General features: G+C 49.8%; 2 protein-coding genes across 12 annotated transcripts in view; one reads left to right on the top strand and one right to left on the bottom strand.

Annotated features, from left to right (window-relative positions):
• NDUFAF3 (NADH:ubiquinone oxidoreductase complex assembly factor 3) overlaps nt 1-1509 on the top strand; it is a 131011-nt gene extending 129502 nt beyond the window's left edge. For 5 of the 9 annotated variants that reach the window (XM_074957322.1, XM_074957325.1, XM_074957320.1 and 2 more), the window contains one exon: nt 98-1508. In XM_074957322.1, coding sequence (XP_074813423.1) covers nt 98-193 — 96 coding nt within the window. In that variant the 3' untranslated portion in view covers nt 194-1508. Of the gene's footprint in view, nt 1-97 lie in introns of all 9 variants that reach the window. The other 4 variants (XM_074957327.1, XM_074957326.1, XM_074957328.1 and 1 more) reach the window with 1 other exon arrangement.
• IMPDH2 (inosine monophosphate dehydrogenase 2) lies at nt 1022-24611 on the bottom strand. 3 transcript variants are annotated; one of them, XM_074957312.1, is made up of 15 exons: nt 24456-24610; nt 23381-23429; nt 22929-23030; nt 22207-22281; nt 21449-21655; nt 14505-14592; nt 13556-13755; nt 11002-11092; nt 9632-9727; nt 7905-7976; nt 5541-5684; nt 2526-2670; nt 2271-2414; nt 1700-1783; nt 1022-1260 (listed from the first exon to the last, which is right to left on the bottom strand). In XM_074957312.1, exons 1-15 carry the CDS (start codon nt 24551-24553, stop codon nt 1239-1241), a joined length of 1617 nt encoding a protein of 538 aa, XP_074813413.1. In that variant the 5' UTR covers nt 24554-24610; the 3' UTR covers nt 1022-1238. The 3 variants fall into 3 exon arrangements, with proteins under 3 accessions (XP_074813413.1, XP_074813414.1, XP_074813415.1); XM_074957313.1 differs by lacking the exon at nt 7905-7976 and having other exon boundaries at nt 24456-24609; XM_074957314.1 differs by lacking the exons at nt 13556-13755; nt 14505-14592 and having other exon boundaries at nt 24456-24611.
• Nucleotides 24612-25070: the final 459 nt, after the last annotated feature.

Raw genomic sequence — 25070 nt, 5'->3', positions numbered from 1 at the left:
CTTCCAGGAAGACAGGGGCTTGGGTACATGTTCTACATGGCCAAGGGCTCTGCATTAGTCATTGATGGTTTCTGGGCCTTTGCCTTCTCTTTCACAGCCTAACGCTTGTGCAACGTTCAACTTCCTGACAAGTGAAGGTCGGGCAACTGCAGCTGCCCTCATCCCCCCCAGTGCTGGTGGAGCCCTGATGTAGAAGCAGCTGAGCCCCTATGGCAGGACATGATACTGGCCCTTAGGAATGCCACCCACACCTGTGGTGGGACAGGGCCTGGAAACAGAACATGAACTGTTAATAGGAAGGAGAAAATGGTTCAGAATAAACTGTGACCGGCTGTGCAGGGCTCTGGGTGTCTGTCTGAACCCCTGGGCGGGCCATCCCCATCCTTGGCTTCCTTTCTCCTGTGCTGGGCCTGGCCACTCACTCAGGTGGGGGCTTGTTGGTGGGGACCATGCAAAGGAAGATAAGGGCTGTAGGGGCAGCTACCCCCATGTTGGTGCAGAACTGTTCCTGGAACAGGCTGTAGCCTTGACTCAAAGCCTCTCTGTCCCTGGCCCCAGGAATGCTAGTGGCAGGACCTGCCCTGAGCTGGGCTGAAACGCCTCTCGCCACCCGCTGCCTTACTAGGACCAGCCCCTTCCACTCTGCTTTTGGGCAGCCTAGCATGAGAGGTTCTGCGCAGGCTGCAGCTGGATCGTGGCGGGGCACCTGCCGCAGAAGTTCCTCCACTTGGCAGTAGAAAACCTTCACGAGGCACTCTGTGGTGGTCAGGCTGAGAGCAGCAGGGCTTCACAGGACAGACAGGGCCTGGAACTGACTGGAGTACATGGGGGCAAGGGTTGCTCTCACAAAAAAAGAGCAAATTCGGAGACCAGCACCAAAACCAGCGTAAGGGGTGAGAGTGACAGCATCACTCCTCAAACAGCACACGGGACAGAAGTCGAGGACTGCAACCTGGGGCAAGGAGGCCTGAGGTGGTGAGACTGAGACAGGCAGACAAGTCCCACCTCTTTTCTTTTATTGTAACACGTGTCCAACGCAGGCCGGGGCCGAGCCCTGCTGCCCCCATGGCACAGGAGCACTGGACGGATGTCTTCACAGGGAAGGAGAACAGCTGCTGAACCCAGGAAGCAGCAGGAGCTTGCAGGATAATGGCACTTCTGTGAAAGGAGCAGCTCAGGTGCATGGCAGCTGAGTGCTGCAGAGCAGCAAGGTGCTGAGTACAGGCACAGACCCTCCTTCAGAAGAGGCGCTTCTCATATCTAAACAGACAGGAAAGTTAGCCATGGGCACTGGCCCCTCCAACTCTAGGCCTGCCCAGCCCAGCACACAGACCCTTGCTAGCAGAGGGGGGACACACACAGAGCTGGGCCTGGTGGCCCCAGGAGTAGTACACCAGAGGTCCTCTGTGCTGGGACAGTCAGTTGCAGTAGATCTGCTCCGTTAGGAGAATCCAAGGCCAGTGCAATCATGGAACAGCTCTGGCTGCTACAAACAACAGGGAAGCCAGTAACCCCCCCCCCCCCCCCCAAAAAAAAAAACCAGCCCAGCTCACTGCAAGCCAATGGGATGCAGCATGTACCACTGCATGCAGGGACAGCAAGGGCAAGGCCGACAGCATTAGACGTGTGCTGGGCCACATCCAACAGCGTTTGGAGCCACTAAGAGCCCAGTGAAGGGCAGCACTGGCAGGGGACTTACGAATGGAGGCCGTGAACTCCTCCTTCCACTTGGGCAGATGTTGTCCTCTTTTCAAACTTCAGTTCTCCCGAGTACATCATGGCTCTGCCAAGGGAAAGCAGATCTGGGGTCAGGCTCCCCCAGGCTGCAGCTAGAAGGCCTCTGGCCCTCAGTGTGCCATGAGGAGCTGCAGGACTGGGGAGAGACTGTACTGTGCAGCGGGGCAAGGAGATTTCACACCAACTGCAGCACAGGAAGAGCAAGGCTTTGCCTCCTTTCCCCTCCATTTCTGGCAGGAGCAGAGCCAGGCAGCCAGCTCCAGCACCTCCCTCAGTAAGACTGCCTGGGCAGTCTGCAAGGGACAGTGCTCTCCCTCCCAGCACAACTCCTCCAGGGTGTGCCCATTGGGGACTGAGAGGAGAGAAGGGGCTCCAGCTCAGTTGCACCACAGAGATCAGGGTCTATGAGACATGGTGGGCCTTGACTACAAGCTGCAAGAAGCCAGTTACCAGACACTAGCTCAGGGATGACAAGATGAGCTCCATGGAGGCACTGAGGATTAGCCGAGCGCACACGCGGGGAGGTGTCTTACCTGACTTGGGTCAGACTCTTGGCACCGATATCCTGACAGGAGTGCTGGATCCCAGCGATCAGGTATGGGATGAACTTGTGGATAGAACCTTTGTCTTGCACTGCACCAGAGACCCCCTGGGCCACTTTAATTTTATCTGTCTCACTGTGGATGGTTGAAAACAAAAGGCCCGTGGACCAAACCAGACCTGGCAGGCTAAGGCAGTGATCTCACAGACTCAGGGACCTACCGCCCCTCATGCCAGGTCTCTCCTACCTGAAGTATCGGGTCTGGCTGCCCAAGTTCTTGTCCATAGCATCCAATGATCCCATTCCCCGGTATTTCTTCAACCTAATTCCGTCCGAGAAGAAGTACTCTCCAGGGGCTTCCGTGGTTGCAGCCAGGAGAGAGCCCATCATCACTAAAGTCAGTGAGAAGATTAGTGACAGCTCAGGAAGCAGGAGGGGGGCATGCAATGCTCAATGTGGAGATGCAGCAGGTGAGCTTACACTGGAGCAAGGCTTTTGTTCAGCCACTGGGGGGAAGGAGTGGGGGGCAGCCTGACCCTGTAATCTGAACAAACAGTGAAATCTAAGTACACTGTGTCCACTGGATCCCCCTTGTCCACATGTTTGTTGACCCCTCAAAGAACTCTAATAGATCAGTAAGACACAATCTCCCTTTACAGAAACCATGCTGACTTTTGCACATCAATTTATGTTCTTCTATGTGTCCGACAATTTTATTCTTTACTATTGTTTCAATTAATTTGCCTGGTATTGATGTTAGACTTACCGGTCTGTAATTGCCGGGATCACCTCTAGAGCCCTTCTTACATATTGGCATTACATTAGCTATCTTCCAGTCATTGTGTACAGTAGCTGATTTAAAGGACAGGTTACAAACCATAATTAATAGTTCTGCAATTTCACATTTGAGTTCTTTCAGAACTCTTGGGAGAATGCCATCTGGACCCGGTGACTTGTTACTGTTAAGTTTCTCAATTAATTCCAAAACCTACTCTAATGACACTTCAATCAGTGACTATTAGATTTGTCACCTACAAAAGATGGCTCAGGTTTGGGAATCTCCCTGACATCCTCAGCCATGAAGACTGAAGCAAAGAATTCATTTAGTTTCTCCGCAATGACTTTATTGTCTTTAAGTGTTCCTTTTGTATCTCGATCGTCCAGGGGCCCCACTGGTGGTTTAGCAGGCTTCCTGCTTCTGGTGTACTTAAACATTTTATTACCTTTTGAGTTTTTGGCTAGCTGTTCTTCAAACTCCTTTTTGGCTTTTCTTTTTATATTTTTACATTTAATTTGGTAGTGTTTATGCTTCTTTCTATTTACCTCACTAGGATCTGGCTTCCACTTTTTAAAAGATGCCTTTTTCATCTCTCACTGCTTCTTTTACATGGTGGTTAAGCCATGGTGGCTCTTTTTGAGTTCTTTTACTGTGTTTTTTAATTTGAGGTATACATTTAAGTTGAGTCTCTATTATGGTGTCTTTGAAAAGTGTCCATGAGCGTGCAGGGATTTCACTCTAGTCACTGTACCTTTTAATTTCTGTTTAACTAACCTGATAGTTTTTGCATAGTTCCGCTTTCTGAAATTAAATGCCACAGTGTTGGGCTGTTGAGGTGTTCTTCCCACCACAGGAATGTTAAATGTTGTTATATTATAGTCACTATTTCCAAGTGGTCCTGTTATAGTTACCTCTTGGACCAGATCCTGCGCTCCACTCAGGACTAGATCGAGAGTTGCCTCTCCCCTGGTGGGTTCCTGTACCAGCTGCTCCAAGAAGCAGACATTTAGTATCGAGAAATGTTGTCTCTGCATTTCGTCCTGAGGTGACCTGTACCCAGTCAATATGGGGAGAACTGAAATCCCCCACTACTATTGGAGTTCTTTATTTTGATAGCCTCTCTAATCTCCCTTAGCATTTCATCGTCACTATCACTGTCCAGATCAGGTGGTCGATAACAGATCCCTACTGTTATATTCTTATTAGAGCCTGGGATTACTATCCAGAGAGATTCTATGGAGCACGTGGATTCATTTAAGATTATTTCATTTGATTGTACATTTTCTTTCACATACAGTGCCACTCTTCCCTCCCCCCCCCACCCCCTCTGGCACAACCTCTTCTGTCCCTCCGATATATTTTGTACCCCGGAATGATTGTGTCCCACTGATTGTCCTCACTCCACCAGGTTTCTGTGATGCCTATTATATCAATATCCTCCTTTAACACGAGGCACTCTAGTTTACCCCTCTTATTATTTAGACTTCTAGCATTTGTATACAAGTACTTTAAAAACTTGTCACTGTTTATTTGTCTGTTTTTCTGATGTGTCAGATTCTTTATGTGAATGTTTCTCATCTGATCTGGCCCATACTTTATCCTCTTCCATCCCCTCCTCATGACTAAAACCTAGAGAATCTCTCTCAATAGACTCTCTTCTAAGAGAAGTCTCTGGCTGATCCACGTGCGCCTCTGCAGCTATCGGCTTCCCCCCCATCTCTTAGTTTAAAAACTGCTCTGCAGCCTTTTTAATGTGAAATGCCGGCCGGCTGGATCCACTTTGGATTAGGTGGAGCCCATCCTTCCTGTACAGGCTCCCCCATCCCAAAAGTTCCCGCAGTTCCTAATAAATCTAAACCCCTCCTCTCTACACCATCATCTCATCCACGCATTGAGACTCTGAAGCTCTGCCTGCCTACCTGGCCCTGCACATTGAACTGGAAGCATTTCTGAGAATGCCACCATAGAGGTCCTAGATTTCAGTCTCTTTCCTAGCCAGTCTTTCCTACCGCTGGGCAAAATGGTCTAGATCACGAAGGAGCCAAGACACAGCCAGGTTTGTTTGGCACTCTGCTTAGAAGAAGCCTAGTGCATGGGGCATCTGGCAATTCAGGATTATGGGGCACCAGCAGACCTGTCAGGAGAATGCTGCACTGTCCTGGCAGTCTCTCCCTGCCCGGAGCACTAGAGTAGTGTGATCAGTGCCCTATGCACAATGTAAATACACCAGCAATCTCCCGCTCCTGGCCCTGCTCTGATGGTGTTGGCACTGATGCTGACAAGGTCAGGGCTTTTCAATGCTACTGCCCTTGCAGAGCTCCCGTAACACTGCCAAGCGAGCACTGCATAGTAGTCTGCAGTCAGTAAGAAGCTCACTCATTGGGTTGATATTCCAACGGCAAAAGCAGATCACCCACAAAGGAGACACCCCTCTGAATGCCCTAAGCTCCCCCTGGCCTCCACCCAACCCTCATTCCCCCTCACCTGTGGAAGCACCTAGTGCCAGGGCCTTGGCAATGTGTCCCACGGTTTGGATCCCTCCATCTGCAATCACTGGGACCCCAAATCTTCTGGCATATTCAGACACTTTGTACACTGCTGTGGCCTGGGGCCTGCCACAGGCCAAGACTAGATCAAGGAAGAGAAAGGGTGAACAGTCAAGTACCAGGTGCTGCAGCAGTCCTCCTTGGTTAAAGGCCCTTCAGCTTTCAGTCACACACAGACCTCCCAGTCTGCTTCTCCCCGTGGAATAAGCCACACGAAATCAAGCAGCCCTGGCCCCAAGTCCCAGAAGGCAGGTGAACGGGGGCTATGAAGTAACTGCTGCCCCAATGCCATAGAGAAGCTTTTGCAGTGGTTACAGAATGAGTCAAGAGACCTGGTGAAATCATGGACACCAGCTGGTCAGTCCTTAAGGGCGCTGATTCACTCACCACCTAGTGTTCAGCCAGAGTTCTAGTAAGACACAGAAGGAAGCAGGGCCAGACCCAAGAAACCCAAGCCCAGTGAGTCCCCATATGATTGCTGTGTTCCCAGCACTGCTGATCATCACAATGATGGGATGTCAGCCTCCTGACAGACTGACTCTGGCAGGAAGAGGCATCTGACCAAAAGGAGAGAGTTTGTTTATATGCAACAGAAAAGGAAAGACACAGGGCAGATTGATGTGGTGCTGGAAATTTAAGTTTCCACAGCATAGCTGGGCCTCTAACGTTTAGCCATCAGTGGGGGCAAATACAGATTGGTCTCAGATTTACCAGTGCTTTAGCAACTTCAGGCTTTTGACTGTACAAAGAAACCCCTGAAGGGAAACCACTGAATGACATGTATTCGGGTACATTTAACAGCCAAGTGCATGCAAATATGCCACAATAACCTTCCCATCCCTCAGATTCCCCCAGCAACACAATCACCAGGAGGCCTTTCCTCCAATCACAATTAGCACAATGGTTCAGATGGGATTATGAACATGCAAGATTAGTAATTCAGGGTGCAAACATCATGTCTGATGCAGGGTTTCAGGCTGCCACTTTGGAGCAACATCAAGCGTGACAACTCCTAGTAGACTGGTGCTTTGCCAGAAGAGGGAGTCTTTACAAACTAATTTTTGCACTGGCTCACACATATTTCTCCCTGTGCTCAGCACCAGCAGCTCAGGTTGAGAGGAGAATTCCAGGTGGCGATCGTGAAAGAGTCAATGTTAATTGGACCCAGCCAGCCAGGAAGAAGCATCTGCTAGCAATAATGTGAATGCTGTTAGTGTTAAAGAGATGGTCTCATTTGGTACTGCATTGCCGAAGAAGAGACCGAGGGTGCCTTTACAGCAGCCTGTGACAGCACCATCTCTTCTGTGCAAAAGCCTCTGATTTCAAAGAAACCCAGGGCCCCAAGCCTCTGGATCCCATTATTCTCTACCCAAGAACAGAAATCTGTAGCTATATTATAGAAGTAATCACTGAGACCAGCCCTTTATAATTCACCTCTTGGCACGGGGCACATGGGACTATCACAGGACTGTATTTGGCTGTCCCAGCTCCCAGTGCCAAGACTTAAACAGGAGGCGCAGGCTTCCAAAGCAGGGTTCAAAATGTTCGCACACTTCCCCTGTACTCGGAGCAAAGGCTTGTAAGGGGTGGTGCTAAGAGAGGACGGTCATACTAGTGGGTACAACCCAGGATCCAAAACAGAAACGTCTTTTCCTTTGAAGTGGTTCACAAATAGCAAACAGGGCAAAAGCCAAGATTAATCTTGGTCACCTACTTGATCCTGTAACAACATCAAAAAGTAGCGCTTGCAAGGTGAGAGGGAGAAGAGCCCTTCCTCACACACGCAGATCAGAATCATTGGCAAAGGGCATGGTTCTGGGATGTGCCTTCCAAGTTTGCCACAGGGTGAAAGTCCCTGTTGAAGTCACATTCACACAGCATGGCTAGTTCACACAAGGCAAAATTGAGCTAAGGTGGAACCTCTCCCATCATTAAGAGACCAGAGCAGATTCAGAGCAGAATTGCAGGCTCTGCATAGGCACCATCCTCCCACCTGCTGCACCTTCCAGTTAGAGGCTCAGCAGTACCACTGAGGAAGCTCAATCAGGTTTTTAAATTGGGTTTGGATTAAAGACACTGATGAGCCCAGGTGGCCTTGATTAGGACAATTCAGAACCCTGCTTTAGAAATCCAAAAGACTTCTCAGCATCAGTTTTTGGGTCAACTACCAGTATCCAAAGCCACAAAACCCCAAGTGCATCTACAACCCACTTATTCTCAAACAAGCAGAGGGGCCATGTGCAGCCAATCAGGGTCTTGCTTCAAGACAGAATTAAGGTTGACAACAGGGCAAGTGACTTACTATAGGTGCCCATGACAGAAGACGGGCACTTGGGGCTGTGGGACTTTAGTTCTGGAGGGATCTGTGGAGCAGCTAAACAAAACAAACAAACACAATTTAGAAACGAACAGCAGCAGCAGAATAAAGGCCCCCAGCAGTGACTTTACCAGGCCAAGCCTGGGATAACTGAGCCACAGCTCGGACATCGAGGGTCCCTCTTAGTCGAATCCACGGAGAAGGATGCTAAGCTGAAGGCCATGTCCAGGGAGCACATCATGGCACTTGGCATGTGCTCTCCCTACTCCAAGGACATTTCAGGGAGTAATCCATCTGATGCTGAAACACTGGATCTTCAACCTGCCTCCTGGCCTTCCTGGCACTGAGAGGGTTAACAGGTTTGGGAAGCTAAGGCTGGATAGACCTCTGGTCCTGAAACACCAGCCACACAACATCCACTGTGAAGAACAGATGTTTTGTCTCTGCAGCCCCCTCTATCCCACTGCTGCCAAGATAGGGACAGAGCTCCCAGAGTCAGGCTGTATTAAACACGTTGTAGTATTGGAATCTGCCATCATTTTCTCCAGTTCTCCATGGGTGAGAGCACCAAAGGGAGAATGAAAAGAAGCAGGAAAGTGCTGTTCGTGCTCCCAGCAGAGCCTGAATGGCCTGGCCCAGACCAGGAATTGCTGGTGCGGCCGGGGATTGGGTAGGGTAAGGGCGGCTCTTGAATAAAACATTCTTACACAAAAGAGACACGACAGTTTCTCCAGTGTAACACCTGGGACAGTCTCCAAGCAGCAGGTGCTCCCTTAGCAGGCAGAGCAAAAACACAGATCCTCGGTACAGGGGACTGTCCCCAAGGGGGTGCACCCTTCCCCAGGGTCCTCATGGGGCCCCAAGTACTGCTGCTGGAATCTGCAGGAAGACCCTGCATGCGTACAGCAAAGGGCTGCTTTTACTAGTCAGCGGCTTGTTTCAGGTCCATTACAGCAAAGGCAACTGATGAAGCACAAGAGGGGCTCTGCAGCCAGACTGCAGCAGCGATGGCCCTTCAGATGGCATCCACGCCCTTGCTTCTGTTTGTTTCACTTGAAGCACTTGGAACTGTGATGTCCAGTTGCAGCTTTAAAACTAGTCTTCATTCCAGAACACGCCCAGCCACTCAGTCTAGTGGCTAGCCAGAGACCTATGCCCTAGAAACACGGCCTGCCTGGCACAGGCTCCCCTGGGATCCTGCTAACTGCCATAGCTGCATTCAAAAACCTCAGCTTCGGTGGGCAATTGCAAACTGGCACCGATCCAGCAGACCAACTTTCCATTAAACGCACAAGGATCTTACTGTCAGCTGCAGCTGCCACAGGGCAGGGCCACACAAACCACCCTGGGAGTTTTATCACCATCCTCTCTGCTGCCTTCCTAGCTATGCTGGGCAAATGGAAACCCCTACCCACGCCCCCCGATGTCTGTACCCGATGCCCTCTCCTTTGCCCTGCTCACTTAGCTGGAGATCAGATGAGTGGCACTTTTACGCTCCCACACCCAGCCATGGTGTGTCTTTGGCACTACACAGCTATAAAATCCTATCGCAGTTACACAGGCCCTGCGGCAGACAGTCACCACCACCACAACAGCACCAGAACTCAAGGACTCTGGCTCCATGGACTTATTGTGGGTTCTGGATATGAAGTGGATGTTTAGCAGATATTTGTTCTTCTAGCTATTGAGAAGATATTAAACATTTTCTTTACCTTCTTGCGTGATGCAGATGGAGCCACTGCCCATCCCGACCCTTAGAGCATCGACCCCTGCATCGATCAGATTCTTTGCCTGAGCAGCCGTCACCACTGAAGCAAACAGAAGAAGGTTTTAAAATGAGAACATTGTCTCCTTTCACCATTAGTAGCTAACCAGTTGCCCTAGCTTCCTGCGAAGGTGCTTCCTCCCTGAGGTGCGTTGGCAGGAAAAGGGACCTCTGCACTTGCACAGCACCTTCCACTCGGGCATCTCAAAATGGCTTCCACAAACAGCACCCGAGTCAGCTTTGCAGCCCCGCAGCGATCTAGGGTTGGAGAGTGCTCCCTTTTGGAGGCAGGCCCATGGTGTCGGTGTGCATGGTAACACAATAGGTCATGCACAAAGTCAGTTTAAAATCTCAACAGCAATCCGGCACCAAAGGGCTGGTTCTCAACCAACCGACAAGTGTGTGCATGCACCAGTCACCACAGCCATGGCGTGTGCACACTGAACCTGGCTGACAATCGGGCCTTGATGTCCAACTGTTCTAGGAACAAACCCCACCATCTTGGTGTGCAGGGACCAGGGGTTAGCTTTACACTTACACAGCCGCCCCTCAAGGGGGATGGGAGGATCAGCCTGATGTCAGAGCCTGGGTAGGGGTGGGGTTAGCCTAACATGGTCCCTCCCAACATGGTTCGTGTCTGGCCGATTTCCCAGGGCCATGCTTCTCTATTGCCCTTTTCACTGGCATTGTACTGGCTGCTGAATCCACAAAGTTCTGGATGTTAAAGTGCTTCCCACCTATCCCAATGGTGCATGGGACTCAGTGTTGCAGCTAGACTAGTAAGGCCATTATAATGCATTGTACAATGGCAGAGGAAGCATGAGACATGCTTACGGCCATGCAGGGGACAAAAGGTTGGAGGAGACACTATGGTGCGTTAGCAACACATTTGGTAATGCAGATAAAGACAAGAGGAAAAGAGTTAAACTCTGCTCAGCCAGATTCACATGGATGTTTCCATTTATTTTCCACACAAAGTAGGAGTCCTCCAAGAACCAGACACCTGAAATTCTAGAAGGCTTTCTAACCAATGTTACAGAGCCCAGAGAGAAAAGCATCAAGGCTGGAAACAAAAGAACTAACTGCAGGGGACTGCACACACGGCATTAACCCTGAGTGAGAAGTTTTTACATAGAATGGAAAAGAAGTGTTCCTCAGGTGCTGAGGGGCTGTAGCATATTCTATACATCTGAGACATCGGTCAAAAGTCCCACTGGACAGCTGACAGGGATGCTCATTTAAAGCAGTTCAACACATCTTTCACTGCAACTGAAAACAGTCGAAGTCTAGAAGCTAAAATCCCATTTAGCAGATTACCATTGCCTCCAATGACCTGTAGGTTATGGTATTTCTCCTTGATATACTTGATCATGTTGATCTGGAAAATGGAATTGCCCTGAGAGGAATCCTAGAAGAGAAAGAAAAACAAAAATCAACCAAAATAGCTATAAAGGATTTTAAATCCAGCCCTAGGAGAGTCACAGAGTTTTCAGCACATTGCAAACAGGTGATTAATTCACTTCAGTACTGAAAGACCCCACTGCCCAGGCTCAGAAGGCCCCGAAGACATGAGCCACAAGAGAAAACCACCACAAACTTCCATCTTACAGGACATTTCAGCCTAATGAATGCAGGTCTCACAAGACAGACAAACACTCCCAGAGACTAGATTCCAGTCCTCTCAAATCTAAGAGCTGCATTCTTTAGAGAATTATTTGTGTTTTGAGGCCTCAACTTGCGAACCCCATGACAAGAGGAGGGCTGCCAATCTCATCCTGAGTGAGGTCACTAATATTTCCCTGAAAGAAAGGGTGTGGGGAGGTCAGTCCAAGCCCTTAGCACTGGAATGGCAGCTAGCCACCTGTCTATTCCTCATCTTCCAAATGGTCCTGTCCCACCCCCAAAAAAACCGCACATGTCCACGTTACAGTCTACACAAGTGAGGAAGGATGGTCCCATGGTTAGAGCACTGGCCTTGGCTAGGAGACCAGGGTTCAATTCCTGCTCTGCCACAAATTGTCACTTAACATCACTATACCTGTCTCCCACCCCCAGAACTGGAATGGCAGCACTGCCTGGCCTCAGAGGCGTCGTGAAGATAAAAACTTGGTGACGACTGTCAGATGACGGGCCCCCCGAAGTATCGAATGCTGAATTCAAAGAGACTCTTGAGATGCTGAAGGAAGGCTATTCCCAACTCCCATGCAGGCAGTTTGGTTTTTGTCATTCATTTTACTCTGGGTGTGCCTTCACAGCACAGTCCGCTCCAGTTCTGACAAGTTAGCGCTCTGGTTACTGTACCGGAACCAGCCTGCCTTGGGCGAGGCCACGTCTACCTTACATGTGCCGTAGCGGTACTGCTGTAACCCTGTTCGCGCAGACACAGAGCTCGGCGACACCTGAAACGCTGCAGCACGTCAGTGTGGACACAACCAGTGCTGACAGGCAGGGTTCTCTCCTCGGCACGGGGTAATCCACCTCCCTGAGGAGCAGTAGCTAGGTCGACAGAAGAATTTTTTCATCAACCTAGTACTGTCTATGTTGGGACTCAGGTCACCACCACCACTCAGGGGTGTGGATTTTTTCATACCCCTGAGCCACATAGTTAAACCGACCTACATGTCTACTGTAGACCAGACCAGACCAGACCACAGCCATGGAAGGGGTTTTTCTGTCACCACAGGAACTCCACCTCCCTGTGCAATGGCAACATTCTTCCCTCGAACTAACGGAAGTTAGCATAGCTACGGCACTCAGGTGTGGGATTTTTCAAACCTCTGAACACCATAGCTCTGATAAGCTAGGTTTTAAGGCCAGGCCTGACAGCAACCACACTTCAAAACACTGGTGTTACACAGAGAGCTCATTAGTAGCACAGAGCGATTGGATTAGCTATTGAGGAGATATAAATTGAGCCGTTACATCCCCACTGCATTACTAGCTCCAGAGTCAGCATCCCTGGAGCGCCACCTCCCCACCCACCTCATGAGATAGCGAGCTTGAGCTTAAAGCACTGCTTAATTCCAGCTAGAGATTTTTGCATGTGGACAGGAGTCAAGTTAGGGGTAAAATGGGTTATAACTCAAGTTACCTGTGTCGTGAAGACACACCTTAAGAGGACAGGGAAAGTTAGTCACCTTTTTCCCAGGGCAGGAGCAGTCCCTGCTTATGGAGGCTCCACATTAAGTGCACTGGCCCCCCTCATTAGAATGGGAGGGGGAAGGTGATTCTGACTAATCCAGCTAACTAACATGGCCTGCTAAACAAGTGTTCTCTGGTAGAACACTGTATAACCATGCTCTGTGAATAGCTCCCATTTCCTTTATAGATGGGCTCTCAGACTAACCTATCAACAGCAAGGGCACGTGCAAACTCCTGTGCCCAAATGATCAGACACAAAGGGCTGACAGGACAGACTGCTGAGGAGTACTATGTTGGTCCCTCTGTGTTATTTGTTTTAATTATCAGGTAATTAAAGGACACAACACCGTTATTTCACACCAGGAGTCCAACACATGCCTGTACATTAGTCCAATGGTCAGTGACAGACATCAAGCAAACAGAGCACCTTTGTAATTACAGCCATCTAGCCTGAACTCAATACAGCTAGCTGCACAAATCACCACATGCTAGCAGACCAGTATCTAGATCAACACACATGCCATCAGAATGCCCCACCATGAACAGACCGGCCATTTAGACTAGAGTTTACCTCCTGCCCCGCAGGTCCAAGCTTGGCCACCTTGTGCCAATGTGCCTATCACAACACATCCATGATGAAGCTATGCTATGAAGAGGGATGCTAGTCAAAAACTTTTCAGGGTGTGTTGAATCCACTCGACTAAAACAGAAGCCAAGCCCTGGAGCTCACCAACACAACGACATCCACCCCAGACTGCACTAGGAGATCCAGACGGTACTTGTCATCTTCGTGGGTCCCAATGGCAGCGCCACAGAGCAGTTGCTTCTTAGCATCTTTGGATGCCAGTGGGTAATCACGGTTCTTCTTCAGATCTGTGCGAGCAATTATAGCCACCAGCTCATCCTCCTCATTAACAATTGGCAGCTTACCTTGAAATAAATATAAATACACCGTCATTGCAGAGCCTCTCACAAGATAGGTGTCACACCAGACTGGCCCTCAGAGCAGGAGTTCCTAGTTAAAGGAACCCAGCTCACATTGTATGCCAGAGATGCAAAGAATGACTGGCAGCCAGAACAGGGTTTGCTTTTGAAACCCAGCAGACTCTGGTTCTCATCCCAGCTGGCAGAATGAGAAGTCAGTAGGACTGGGAAAGGGTTCAGTATTATGATCCTGATCGTGCTACATAGCCTTTAATTCAAAAAGGGCTCTTGTACTCGAGTCACTCCAGACCCCCCAAAGGAACTGAGCTGTTCATAAGCCTCTGAAACCAGACACTAGAAAGTGGATACAAAATTAAAAGCCTGCAGCCAAGTGCACTCTTGGCATTTATAACTTTTCAGCACCTTGACTGGCAGGAATCCCTGAAGTTCTAAACAGACTCAGATGAAGGTTTTAATCTTTTGACAGGTCGTCACGCTCATTTGGGGCTCCAGGACGTGCCTGTCCTTACCATCCCCTTCTCCCCAAGGAGATTTGGAAGGAACACCCCATGGGGACACCTGGCATCATAACCTTTTATTGTAGGGAAAAACATTTGCATTGAGAAACGAACGGAATGTGTGGAGACATGAGCATGAGAGCATTTCCACATGCACGTACGAGTGTGTGCTCCCATCCTACCCCTGCTCTCTGCCATACACAGCTCTCCCACACAACACACAGCTAGTCACGGTACCTTTTTTGCTTCTCTGCAGAATTTCATTTGCTTCCTTTAATGTTACCCCTGCAGGGGCGACAACGAGATCATCCCGCTTTGTCATAATCTGATAGAAAAGGGGGCAAAGAATTTAAAGTCACACACAAGTGAGAGCTCCTTCCCACCTGATCCAGGACAGGAAACACAAGCTGCCAAGCAAAGATGCTTCAGTGGCCACTTGCTAGGAGCCAGAGGGTCCCAACTAAACGCGACATATGGAATGGATGAGGGAGCACACAATAGCGTGGAGCAGCCCATGGAAATAAATCCTCAGCCTGCAGCGCTCTATACCCATTCAAACAGTCCACTCAAATCCACCTGGAGCCCCGCACACAGCTGTCTCCATAGGCTGTATCTCCATACCGCCGGGCGACCCAGTGAGATCACCCTGAGAGAAGGAAGAACCTCACACCCTCTACTTGGGATTTCACCAGCACAGACTCCCCTCACATCAATAGCTACACAGTCCAGACCAAAGTACTTTTAACAGGTTAGGGAACTTAACTTCAGCACTCATTTGCCTGATATAAATCACAGCCTCTTACTGTGTTCCTGGCAGAAACGCCATCAGTCACTGGGCTTGTTTTCAGACAGCACTCCCTAGCACATTGGCTTTAGGAGGACTCTGCTTGGGAGTGCCTGATGCTGCAGAATAAGAGCAGGGGATGGGAGGAAGAGTTCACATCTAAATTAGGGCTGTCAATTAATCACAGTTAACTCATGCAATTAACTCCAAAAAATTAATCGCGATTAATCGCAAATTTTTGGATGTTTTTCTACATTTTCAATATTGATTTCAATTACAACACACAATACAAAGTGTGCAGTGCTCACATTATATTATTTTTGATTACAAATACATGCACCATAAAAATGATAAATGAAAGAAATAGTATTTGTCAGTTCACCTCATACAAGTACTATAGTGCAACCTCTATCGTGAAAGTGTAATTTGCAAATGCAGATTTTTGGGGGGGTTACATAACTCCACTCAAAAACAAAACAGTGTAAAACTTTAGAGCCTACAAGTCCACTCAGTCCCACTTCTTATTCTGCCAATCGCTAAGACAAACAAGTTTGTTTACATTGATGGAAGATAATTCTGCCCGCTTTTTATTTACAGTGTCACCTGAAAGCGAGAACAGGCGTTCGCATGGCACTTTTGTAGCCAGCATTGCAAGGTATTTACATGCCAGATATGCTAAACATTCGTATGCCCCTTCATGCTTCCATGCTGATGATGCTCGTTAAAAAAATAATGCGTCAATTAAATTTGTAACTGTACTCCTTGGGGGGGGGGGGGGGGAATTGTATGTCTCCTGTTCTGTTTTACCCGTATTCTGCATATATTTCATGTTATAGCAGTCTTGGATGATGACCCAGCACCTGTTCGTTTTTAGAACACTTTTACAGCAGATTTGACAAAACACAAAGAAGGTACCGATGTGAGATTTCTAAAAATAACTACAGCACTTGATCCAAGGTTTAAGAAACTGAAGTGCCTTCCAAAATCTAAGAGGGATGAGGTGTAGAGCATGCTTTTAGAAGTCTTAAAAGAGCAACACTCTGATGCGGAAACTACAGAACTCAAACCACCAAAAAAGAAGACCAACCTTCTGCTGGTGGCATCTGACTCAGATGATGAAAATGAACATGTGTTGGTCCGCACTGCTTTGGATTGTTATCAAGTAGAACCCATCATCAGCATGGACACGTCCTCTGGAATGGTGGCCAAAGCATGAAGGGGCATACGAATGTTTAGCATATCTGGCACGTAAATACCTTGCAATGCCGGCTACAAAAGTGCCATGCGAACGCCTGTTCTCACTTTCAGGTGACATTGTAAACAAGAAGCAGGCAGCATTATCTCCTGCAAATTGTAACCAACCTTGTTTCTCTGCGCAATTGGCTGACTAAAAAGTAGGACTGAGTGGACTTGTAGGCACTAAAGTTTTACATTGTTTTATTTTTGAAGGCAGGTTTTTTTTGTACATAATTCTACATTTGTACGTTCAACTTTCACGATAAAGAGATTGCACTACAGTACTTGTATTAGGTGAATTGAAAAATACTATTTCTTTTGTTTATAGTGCAAATATTTGTAATAGAAAATAAACAGAAAGTGAGCACTGTGCACTTTGTATTCTGTGTTGTAATTGAAATCAATATATCTGAAAATGTGGTAAACATCCAAAAATATTTAAAAACAAACAACAGAATACCATTTAACAGCGTGATTAATCGCAATTAATTTTTTAATCGCTTGACAGCCATAATCTAAATGAACATGCCTGCCTGTGTCCACTCTGACAAACCAGCACCAGTGTGCATCTGTACAGGGCTCATAAGGTACATATTGAAGACAGACAGACAGCTCTCTTCTCACCGAGTTCAGGGGAGTAACATCTCACCCAAAACTGGGGTGCAGGGGGCTGGTTTGTTTGGTCTCAGATTGCACAGAAAGGAATTCCAGAAAGGGGAGGAGGAGGAGGAATAGCACCCAACACTGATTACTTGAAGAGAGCCTATGAGAGCAATGAGCAGGACGTTAGAGCTGAATCATAAGTGGGATGAGAACCAGGGCTGTTACAGAGAGGCCAAAACACTAGGGAAATAAACTCTCTTGCATACATAGGATTCAATGTTTCAAACAAGAATAGGAAAGGGGCTTTCAGTTCTGCAGTGTAGATGCTAAAGGTACGTCTTCACTACCCGCCGGCTTGTAGTGATGGATGGATCCCCGAATCGACACCGGTACTCCGCTTACTCCTCCTGCCAAGGTGGAGTCAACGGGGGAGCCGCCGCGGTCGACTCACCACTATGAGGACGGCCAGGTAACTCGAACTAAGATACTTAGACTTCAGCTACACGAATAGCGTAGCGGAAGTTGCATATCTTAGTTTGAATCCCCCCACCTAGAGTAGCCCAGGCCTAAAAGGCCTAAGCAGGAGATATGGCGACAATCTTGACTGGCCAATGTCAGAGACAGAGTGCTGTTCTAGAGGGACCATTGGTCTGACCCATTACAACCGTTCGATATTCTGAATAGTTCAGCATCTCTCAAGAAACACAAGCCTCTTTGGTACCATTCCTGAAGTGACACTGTCAGCGTCTCTTTGGCTAGTAACAGGAGATTGAAAATGGAGTTGGGACAGGAGTGTAATGTCAAGCTGGGTCTATCTTTAGCTCATGCTGACCTAAGTCAGGAGGGAAGCACTGGCTGAGAAGCACTAAAAACTATGCTTATATCTGATGACACCGAAGAGCTACAATTACAGAGCTACCACAGTACCAGTAACAACAGAATTAGCACCAGAAGGTTTAGAGTGCACACTGCAGGCTGATGTGAGGGAGCAAGAGGGAGAAAAGGTTACTGTGAAAAGGAAAGTTTGTTAATGAAGCAAATGACAGAGACTTGGTGGGATAACTCACATGACTGGAGCACTGTCATGGACGGGTATAAACTGTTCAGGAAGGACAGGCAGGGCAGAAAAGGTGGGGGAGTTGCACTGTATGTAAGGGAGCAGTATGACTGCTCAGAGCTCCGGTATGAAACTGCAGAAAAACCTGAGTGTCTCTGGATTAAGTTTAGAAGCGTGAGCAACAAGGGTGATGTCGTGGTGGGAGTCTGTTATAGACCACCGGACCAGGGGGATGAGGTGGACGAGGCTTTCTACCGGCAACTCACGGAAGTTACTAGATCGCAGGCCCTGGTTCTCATGGGAGACTTCAATCACCCTGATATCTGCTGGGAGAGCAATACAGCGGTGCTCAGACAATCCAGGAAGTTTTTGGAAAGTGTAGGGGACAATTTCCTGGTGCAACTGCTGGAGGAACCAACTAGGGGCAGAGCTCTTCTTGACCTGCTGCTCACAAACCGGGAAGAATTAGTAGGGGAAGCTAAAGTGGATGGGAACCTGGGAGGCAGTGACCATGAGATGGTCGAGTTCAGGATCCTGACACAGGAAAGAAAGGAGAGCAGCAGAATATGGACCCTGGACTTCAGAAAAGCAGACTTTGACTCCCTCAGGGAACTGATGGGCAGGATCCCCTGGGAGAATAACATGAGGGGGAAAGGAGTCCAGGAGAGATGGCTGTATTTTAAAGAATCCTTATTGAGGTTACAGGGACAAACCATCCTGATGTGTAGAAAGAACAGTAAATATGGCAGGCGACCAGCTTGGCTTAACAGTGAAATCCTTGCGGATCTTAAACACAAAAAAGAAGCTTACAAGAAGTGGAAGATTGGACAAATGACCAGGGAAGAGTATAAAAATATTGCTCGGGCATGCAGGAGTGAAATCAGGAAGGCCAAATCACACCTGGAGTTGCAGCTAGCAAGGGATGTTAAGAGTAACAAGAAGGGTTTCTTCAGGTATGTTAGCAACAAGAAGAAAGTCAAGGAAAGTGTGGGCCCCTTACTGAATGAGGGAGGCAACCTATTGACAGAGGATGTGGAAAAAGCTAATGTACTCAATGCTTGTTTTGCCTCTGTCTTCACGAACAAGGTCAGCTCCCAGACTGCTGCACTGGGCAGCACAGCATGGGGAGGAGGTGACCAGCCCTCTGTGGAGAAAGAAGGGGTTCGGGACTATTTAGAAAAGCTGGACGTGCACAAGTCCATGGGGCTGGATGCGATGCATCTGAGACTGCTAAAGGAGTTGGCGGATGTGATTGCAGAGCCATTGGCCATTATCTTTGAAAACTCATGGCGATCAGGGGAAGTCCCGGACGACTGGAAAAAGGCTAATGTAGTGCCCATCTTTAAAAAAGGGAAGAAGGAGGATTCTAGGAACTACAGGCCAGTCAGCCTCACCTCAGTCCCTGGAAAAATCATGGAGCAGGTCCTCAAGGAATCAATTCTGAAGCACTTAGAGGAGAGGAAAGTGATCAGGAACAGTCAGCATGGATTCACCAAGGGCAAGTCATGCCTGACTAATCTAATTGCCTTCTATGACGAGATAACTGGTTCTGTGGATGAAGGGAAAGCAGTGGACGTATTGTTCCTTGACTTTAGCAAAGCTTTTGACACCGTCTCCCACAGTACTCTTGCCAACAAGTTAAAGAAGTATGGGCTGGATGAATGGACTATAAGGTGGATAGAAAGCTGGCTAGATTGTTGGGCTCAACGGGTAGTGATCAATGGCTCCATCTCTAGTTGGCAGCCGGTATCAAGTGGAGTGCCCCAAGGCTTGGTCCTCGGGCCGGTTTTATTCAATATCTTCATAAATGATCTGGAGGATGGGGTGGATTGCACCCTCAGCAAGTTTGCAGATGACACTAAACTGGGAGGAGAGGTAGATACGCTGGAGGGTAGGGATAGGATACAGAGGGACCTAGACAAATTGGAGGATTGGGCCAAAAGAAATCTGATGAGGTTCAACAAGGACAAGTGCAGAGTCCTGCACTTAGGACAGAAGAATCCAATGCACCGCTACAGACTAGGGACCGAATGGCTCGGCAGCAGTTCTGCAGAGAAGGACCTAGGGGTTACAGTGGACGAGAAGCTGGATATGAGTCAACAGTGTGCCCTTGTTGCTAAGAAGGCCAATAATATTTTGGGATGTATAAGTAGGGGCATTGCCAGCAGATCGAGGGACGTGATCGTTCCCCTCTATTTGACATTGGTGAGGCCTCATCTGGAGTACTGTGTCCAGTTTTGGGCCCCATACTACAAGAAGGATGTGGAAAAATTGGAAAGAGTACAGTGGACGGCAACAAAAATGATTAGGGGACTGGAACACATGACTTATGAGGAGAGGCTGAGGGAACTGGGGATGTTTAGTCTACGGAAGAGATGAGGGGGGATTTGATAGCTGCTTTCAGCTACCTGAAAGGGGGTTCCAAAGAGGATGGATCTAGACTATTCTCAGTGGTAGCGGATGACAGAACAAGGAGTAATAGTCTCAAGTTGCAGTGGGGGAGATTTAGGTTGGATATTAGGAAAAACTTTTTCACTAGGAGGGTGGTGAAACACTGGAATGCGTTACCTAGGGAGGTGGTGGAATCTCCTTCCTTAGATATTTTTAAGGTCAGGCTTGACAAAGCCCTGGCTGGGATGATTTAGTTGGGGATTGGTCCTGCTTTGAGCAGGGGGTTGGACTAGATGACCTCCTGAGGTCCCTTCCAACCCTGATATTCTACGATTCTATGAAGCACTGTGTAAATGCTAAACATGACTTTACTGAGCCCAGGAGTTATTCTGCATGGTGCAAGTCCCAGCCAAAGGGATTATACCAGGAGCCTGAAAGCACTATTCAGTGAATGGGAGCTTGGAGGCTTTGGCCTGTGCATTCAAACAATGATGTCACCTTTCCAACAGCCAGGTCACTACAGGAGAGCAGCAGTAGCCAATACAGAACCAGAAGAGACATGATAGCTACAGCCAATAGTGAATGTCTGCCGGGGCGATGGATTCTTCCTAAAAGTATGGGGGACAGATGGATGAGGTCCTGCCCCTTCCCCAGAGGCTCCCAGGCAGGTGAAGGGTCCGCAGCTCCCCACAGCTGTCTGGGCCACTCTCACCTGGTCCTGGCTCCAGCTTCCGGCCCGGCGACGGGGTCTCATGGGGGAATAGAAGGGGCAGGGCCTGTGGCAAACAGTGAGAAGGCCATGCATGGCCCCCCACGTTCCTGCAACCCTGATGTCTGCTGTAGGAAGCAAAAAGGATCATGGCCAGATTGTGCCAAATGGTAAACCCGAGCCAGCAGTCATTGGAACACGCTAGTAATAGGCACAGAGCAATAAGCAACAGAAAGACTAATTTAAACCTGGAATAAAACAAAGAGCCAGGTCCCTCTCCCTGCCGGGCTGGTTCACAAACCTCATTCAAGCACTGAGTCTTCGTCATCACCACACGCAGTAGCACTTCCTAACATAACCCTCCCTCTCCCACCAGGAGTGCAGGACCTCAACAAACAAACCTCACTGAGGGGCAAGTCGTGCTCCTCCTCTTTCAGGAAGTCAATGTCTCGGGATGAGATGATCCCCACCAGCTTAGTCCCCATCTTTCCATTGTCTGTGATAGGAATGCCACAGAATCCATGACGGGCTTTTGCTTCAAACACATCTCTCACTTTGTCCTTGGGGCTCAGCACCACTGGATCGGTGATAAATCCCTGTTCATATTTCTGAAACAAGCACATTCAGAGAGCAGAGTAAACAACATGGATAGACTGAGCTGTAATGTGGTGGGCATTTAGCATTCCTCATGGTAAGAGAGCTGTGAAGGTCTGTCACCCTCCCCAAGCTGACAGAGCATATCACTGGAGTCCGTTGCACATACACATTTGGAGTTAGTGACTGCAATAGCAAGGATGCTGCATCAAACAAGTCAAGCTCCTTTCTGCCCATCTATGGGGATAAATTCATTGACACTTTTCAAAATAGGCAGGTGGAGTTCAACCCCAGCATCCTGGCCAACATTCCCCCACACTCAGTAAGCAGATTCTCGTGTCCCTAGCTGTTATGGGATATGGCAAGACAGAAGAGCTGATGTGTCCACCTGCACTGACCAGTGCCACTGCTCTAAGAGACTAGAGTACAAGGGGAACTACTGCCTGCCAGTTCTCCTTTGCTGAAGCCTACTTCATGGTTCTCAACTGGAGCCAGACCCCTTTGGACATTTAGTGACTTGCCCAGTTGCTGCAGCTCCCCGTTTCCTGCTTCAGCTGTTCTTTACCTTAACTTTCCGTACTTCATTGGCCTGGAATTCCGGTGTGCAGTTATGATGGATGAATCCAATCCCACCTGTGAGCTGAGAACACACAGAGGCAGCAGTAAGTGACTGCAACGATACAGTCCCTCAACTTTATTTGGTGAATTCAACAACCAGGCACAGACGGCAGACTACGACTGTAGCAGAGCAAACTGCACTGCTAATGGGGAGCTCAGAGACACTGAGGGCAGAATCTGAATAGTATAAATGCCAAGATTTCCTTATCCAGAGACATGACTTGCCTGCCACCTCCCTGGCTACTTATGGGATACCAATGTAAGGAGTATATTCAGGCCAGAAACATGCTCCAATTTCCTTTTAAGATGATTTAACATCAAACTGTTTGTTTTTCCTTACAGAGTTCGGAATAGGAATACAGCAACTGAGAGGCTAGATTGTTAAGGGAACACAGTGATAAAGCTCCAATAGGATACAGAGAAATAAGATCCAACCCACTAACAGCAAGACCAGCTTAAGGAGATCTGAAAAAACAGCAGCTGGCAATAGTGAGCCTAGTTCAGGACAGCTTGTTTAACACTGAAGCACATTATTTTAAACTGTCCATTTTAAACCAAGTTTAACACCAACGATGTCATCACTCTTGGGAATCTGTATTAAAAAGTTATTCTTCAGTTTACAAGATTCACTTCTCCCACCTTCTAATGCTCTTGTCCATGGGCACTCACCGCCATTGCAATGGCCATGCTGGCCTCTGTCACAGTGTCCATAGGAGAGGAAACCAAGGGAGTCTTTAAGGTTATCTTTTTGGTCAAAGCTGAAGTCAGGTCCTAAAAGAAGAAAAGGTTTGTTGTGGTGATACGCAAGTTCATCCCAAAGCAACTCTACCTGGGCCTGTAAACCAGGGAAACCAGCATGGATTTTTGCTTCATATACCACACACCACTGCTTTACAACAAAGTGCTTTTCTTAGTTCCCATGAATCTTCAAAGGGGCACCAATGTCTCCAAGAGTTTAGCTCCAAGGGCAGCCAAGATATTAAAAATAAAAATAGTTTTCTCCTTCTACAATGGCCCCTTAAGCAGACACAAGAAGAGCCTGTTAGCAAAGAATTGGGGTCAGGGAGCGCCAGCCTGTAGTCATTAATTCCAGATAATGGAAACTTCACCTTTATACTCACCACTTGGTCTGCAGTGAAGTCAATATAGCCAGGAAGAATAAGGAAGTCACTAGAAGAGGGAATGGAAAGAGAAAAACTGAAATCAACTGCATTTCAGTGAAACTGCCCCCAGACACTACACTGGCAGCGCTTTAACATGGCTTGTGTTGTCGCGGCGCAGCGCTGGGAGAGAGCTCCCCCAGCGCTCTAAAAACCCACCTCCCGGAGGGGTGCAGCTCCCAGCGCAGGGGAGCTTTACAGCGCTGAAATTGCTGCGCTCTGGGGGGGTGTTTTTTCACACCCTGAGCGAGAAAGTTGCAGCGCTGTGAAGTGCCAGTGTAGCCAAGCCCCAAGTCACACAAACCACCCCCTGCAATCAGAAGTTCCGGCCTTGGTGTCTGGGGATGGAGGCTCAGAAACGCTCAGACACTAGGCAGCTCCCCTCACCGATGGGCTTCGAGAGCCAGACAAAAGCCAAAGCCCTTGGGCGCAGGCGACGAGCCTGCGGAAGCTCTGGGTGTGGTGCCCGCGGTGTAAATGAGGGTGCGACACTGGGGCAGGGTCACTGACTGGGGCTAGTCTCACGTAGGGCGCGCCGGTCACAGGCCCAGCATGGTGACAGCCTGGGCCGCCAGCCGGACCTCGGTCCCAGGGCCCCCACGCCAGGGAGCCGCTGGCACCGCGCGAGCGGCATAACGCAGCCTGTGTCCGCCAGGGGGCGCTGCAACCACCGCCCGACAGGCGGGGCACACCCGGGCCGCACCTCCCAGGGACCCCAGCCCCCCCCGCACCAACCCGGGCCCCCAGCAGGCTCCAGGGCGAGCCCGAGCCACCGGGCTGGGAACGCGGCGTACGGGGGGAACGCGCCCGAGCCCGCACGGCAGCCCCGGGAACAGACTCCCCCACCCCAGGACACAGACCCAGGACACACACACCCCCCCCCGGGGCACGGGCACGGGCACGGGCGCGGGCGCGCACACACCACCCCCCCCCGGGGGCCGCGGGCGCGCACACACCACCCCCCCCCGGGGGCCGCGGGCGCGCACACACCACCACCCCCCGGGGGCCGCGGGCGCGCGCCCCCCCCCCGGCTCACTTGTAGGTCAGCCCGTCCCCGCAGTTGAGGAGCTGCTGCGCCGTCAGCCCGTCGTCGGGCACGTAGCCGGTGCCGCCGCTGATGAGGTAATCGGCCATGGCGGCTCCGCGAACGGCTGCGCCGCGTGGCCCAGAAAGAGCCGCCCCCCCGCGCGCCCCGGAGATAAACCCGCGCGCGGCCGGGCCCCGCCCCCAGCGACGCCCCCTACGGGAGCCGAGCGCGGACAGCAGCCCCGCCCCCCGCCGCGCTCCCTTTCCCCACCCCCTGAATCCGCGTCAGGAAACCCCGATCCCCTCCACACCGGGCCCCAGGCCCCGCCTCAGACCCAGACCCGACCCGCCCCAGACCCCGCGCCAGCTCCCAGGCCCCAGACCCAGGCCCCGCCTCAGACCCAGACCCGACCCGCCCCAGACCCCGCGTCAGCCCCCGCACCCGGCCCCAGGCCCCGCCTCAGACCCAGACCCGACCCGCCCCAGACCCCGCGCCAGCTCCCAGGCCCCAGACCCAGACCCCTCCCCACATCGGGCCCCACACCCGACCCCAGACCCCGCGCCAGCCACAGACCCGACCCACTCCAGTCACTCCCCAGACCCAGCTCCAGACACCAGCTCCCGT

The sequence above is a fragment of the Natator depressus genome, chromosome 7 (assembly GCF_965152275.1).
Source record: "Natator depressus isolate rNatDep1 chromosome 7, rNatDep2.hap1, whole genome shotgun sequence".
Classification (NCBI taxonomy): domain Eukaryota; kingdom Metazoa; phylum Chordata; order Testudines; family Cheloniidae; genus Natator; species Natator depressus.
Note: the sequence above shows the minus strand (reverse complement) of the source record. Positions and strands in the feature narration are given on the sequence as shown.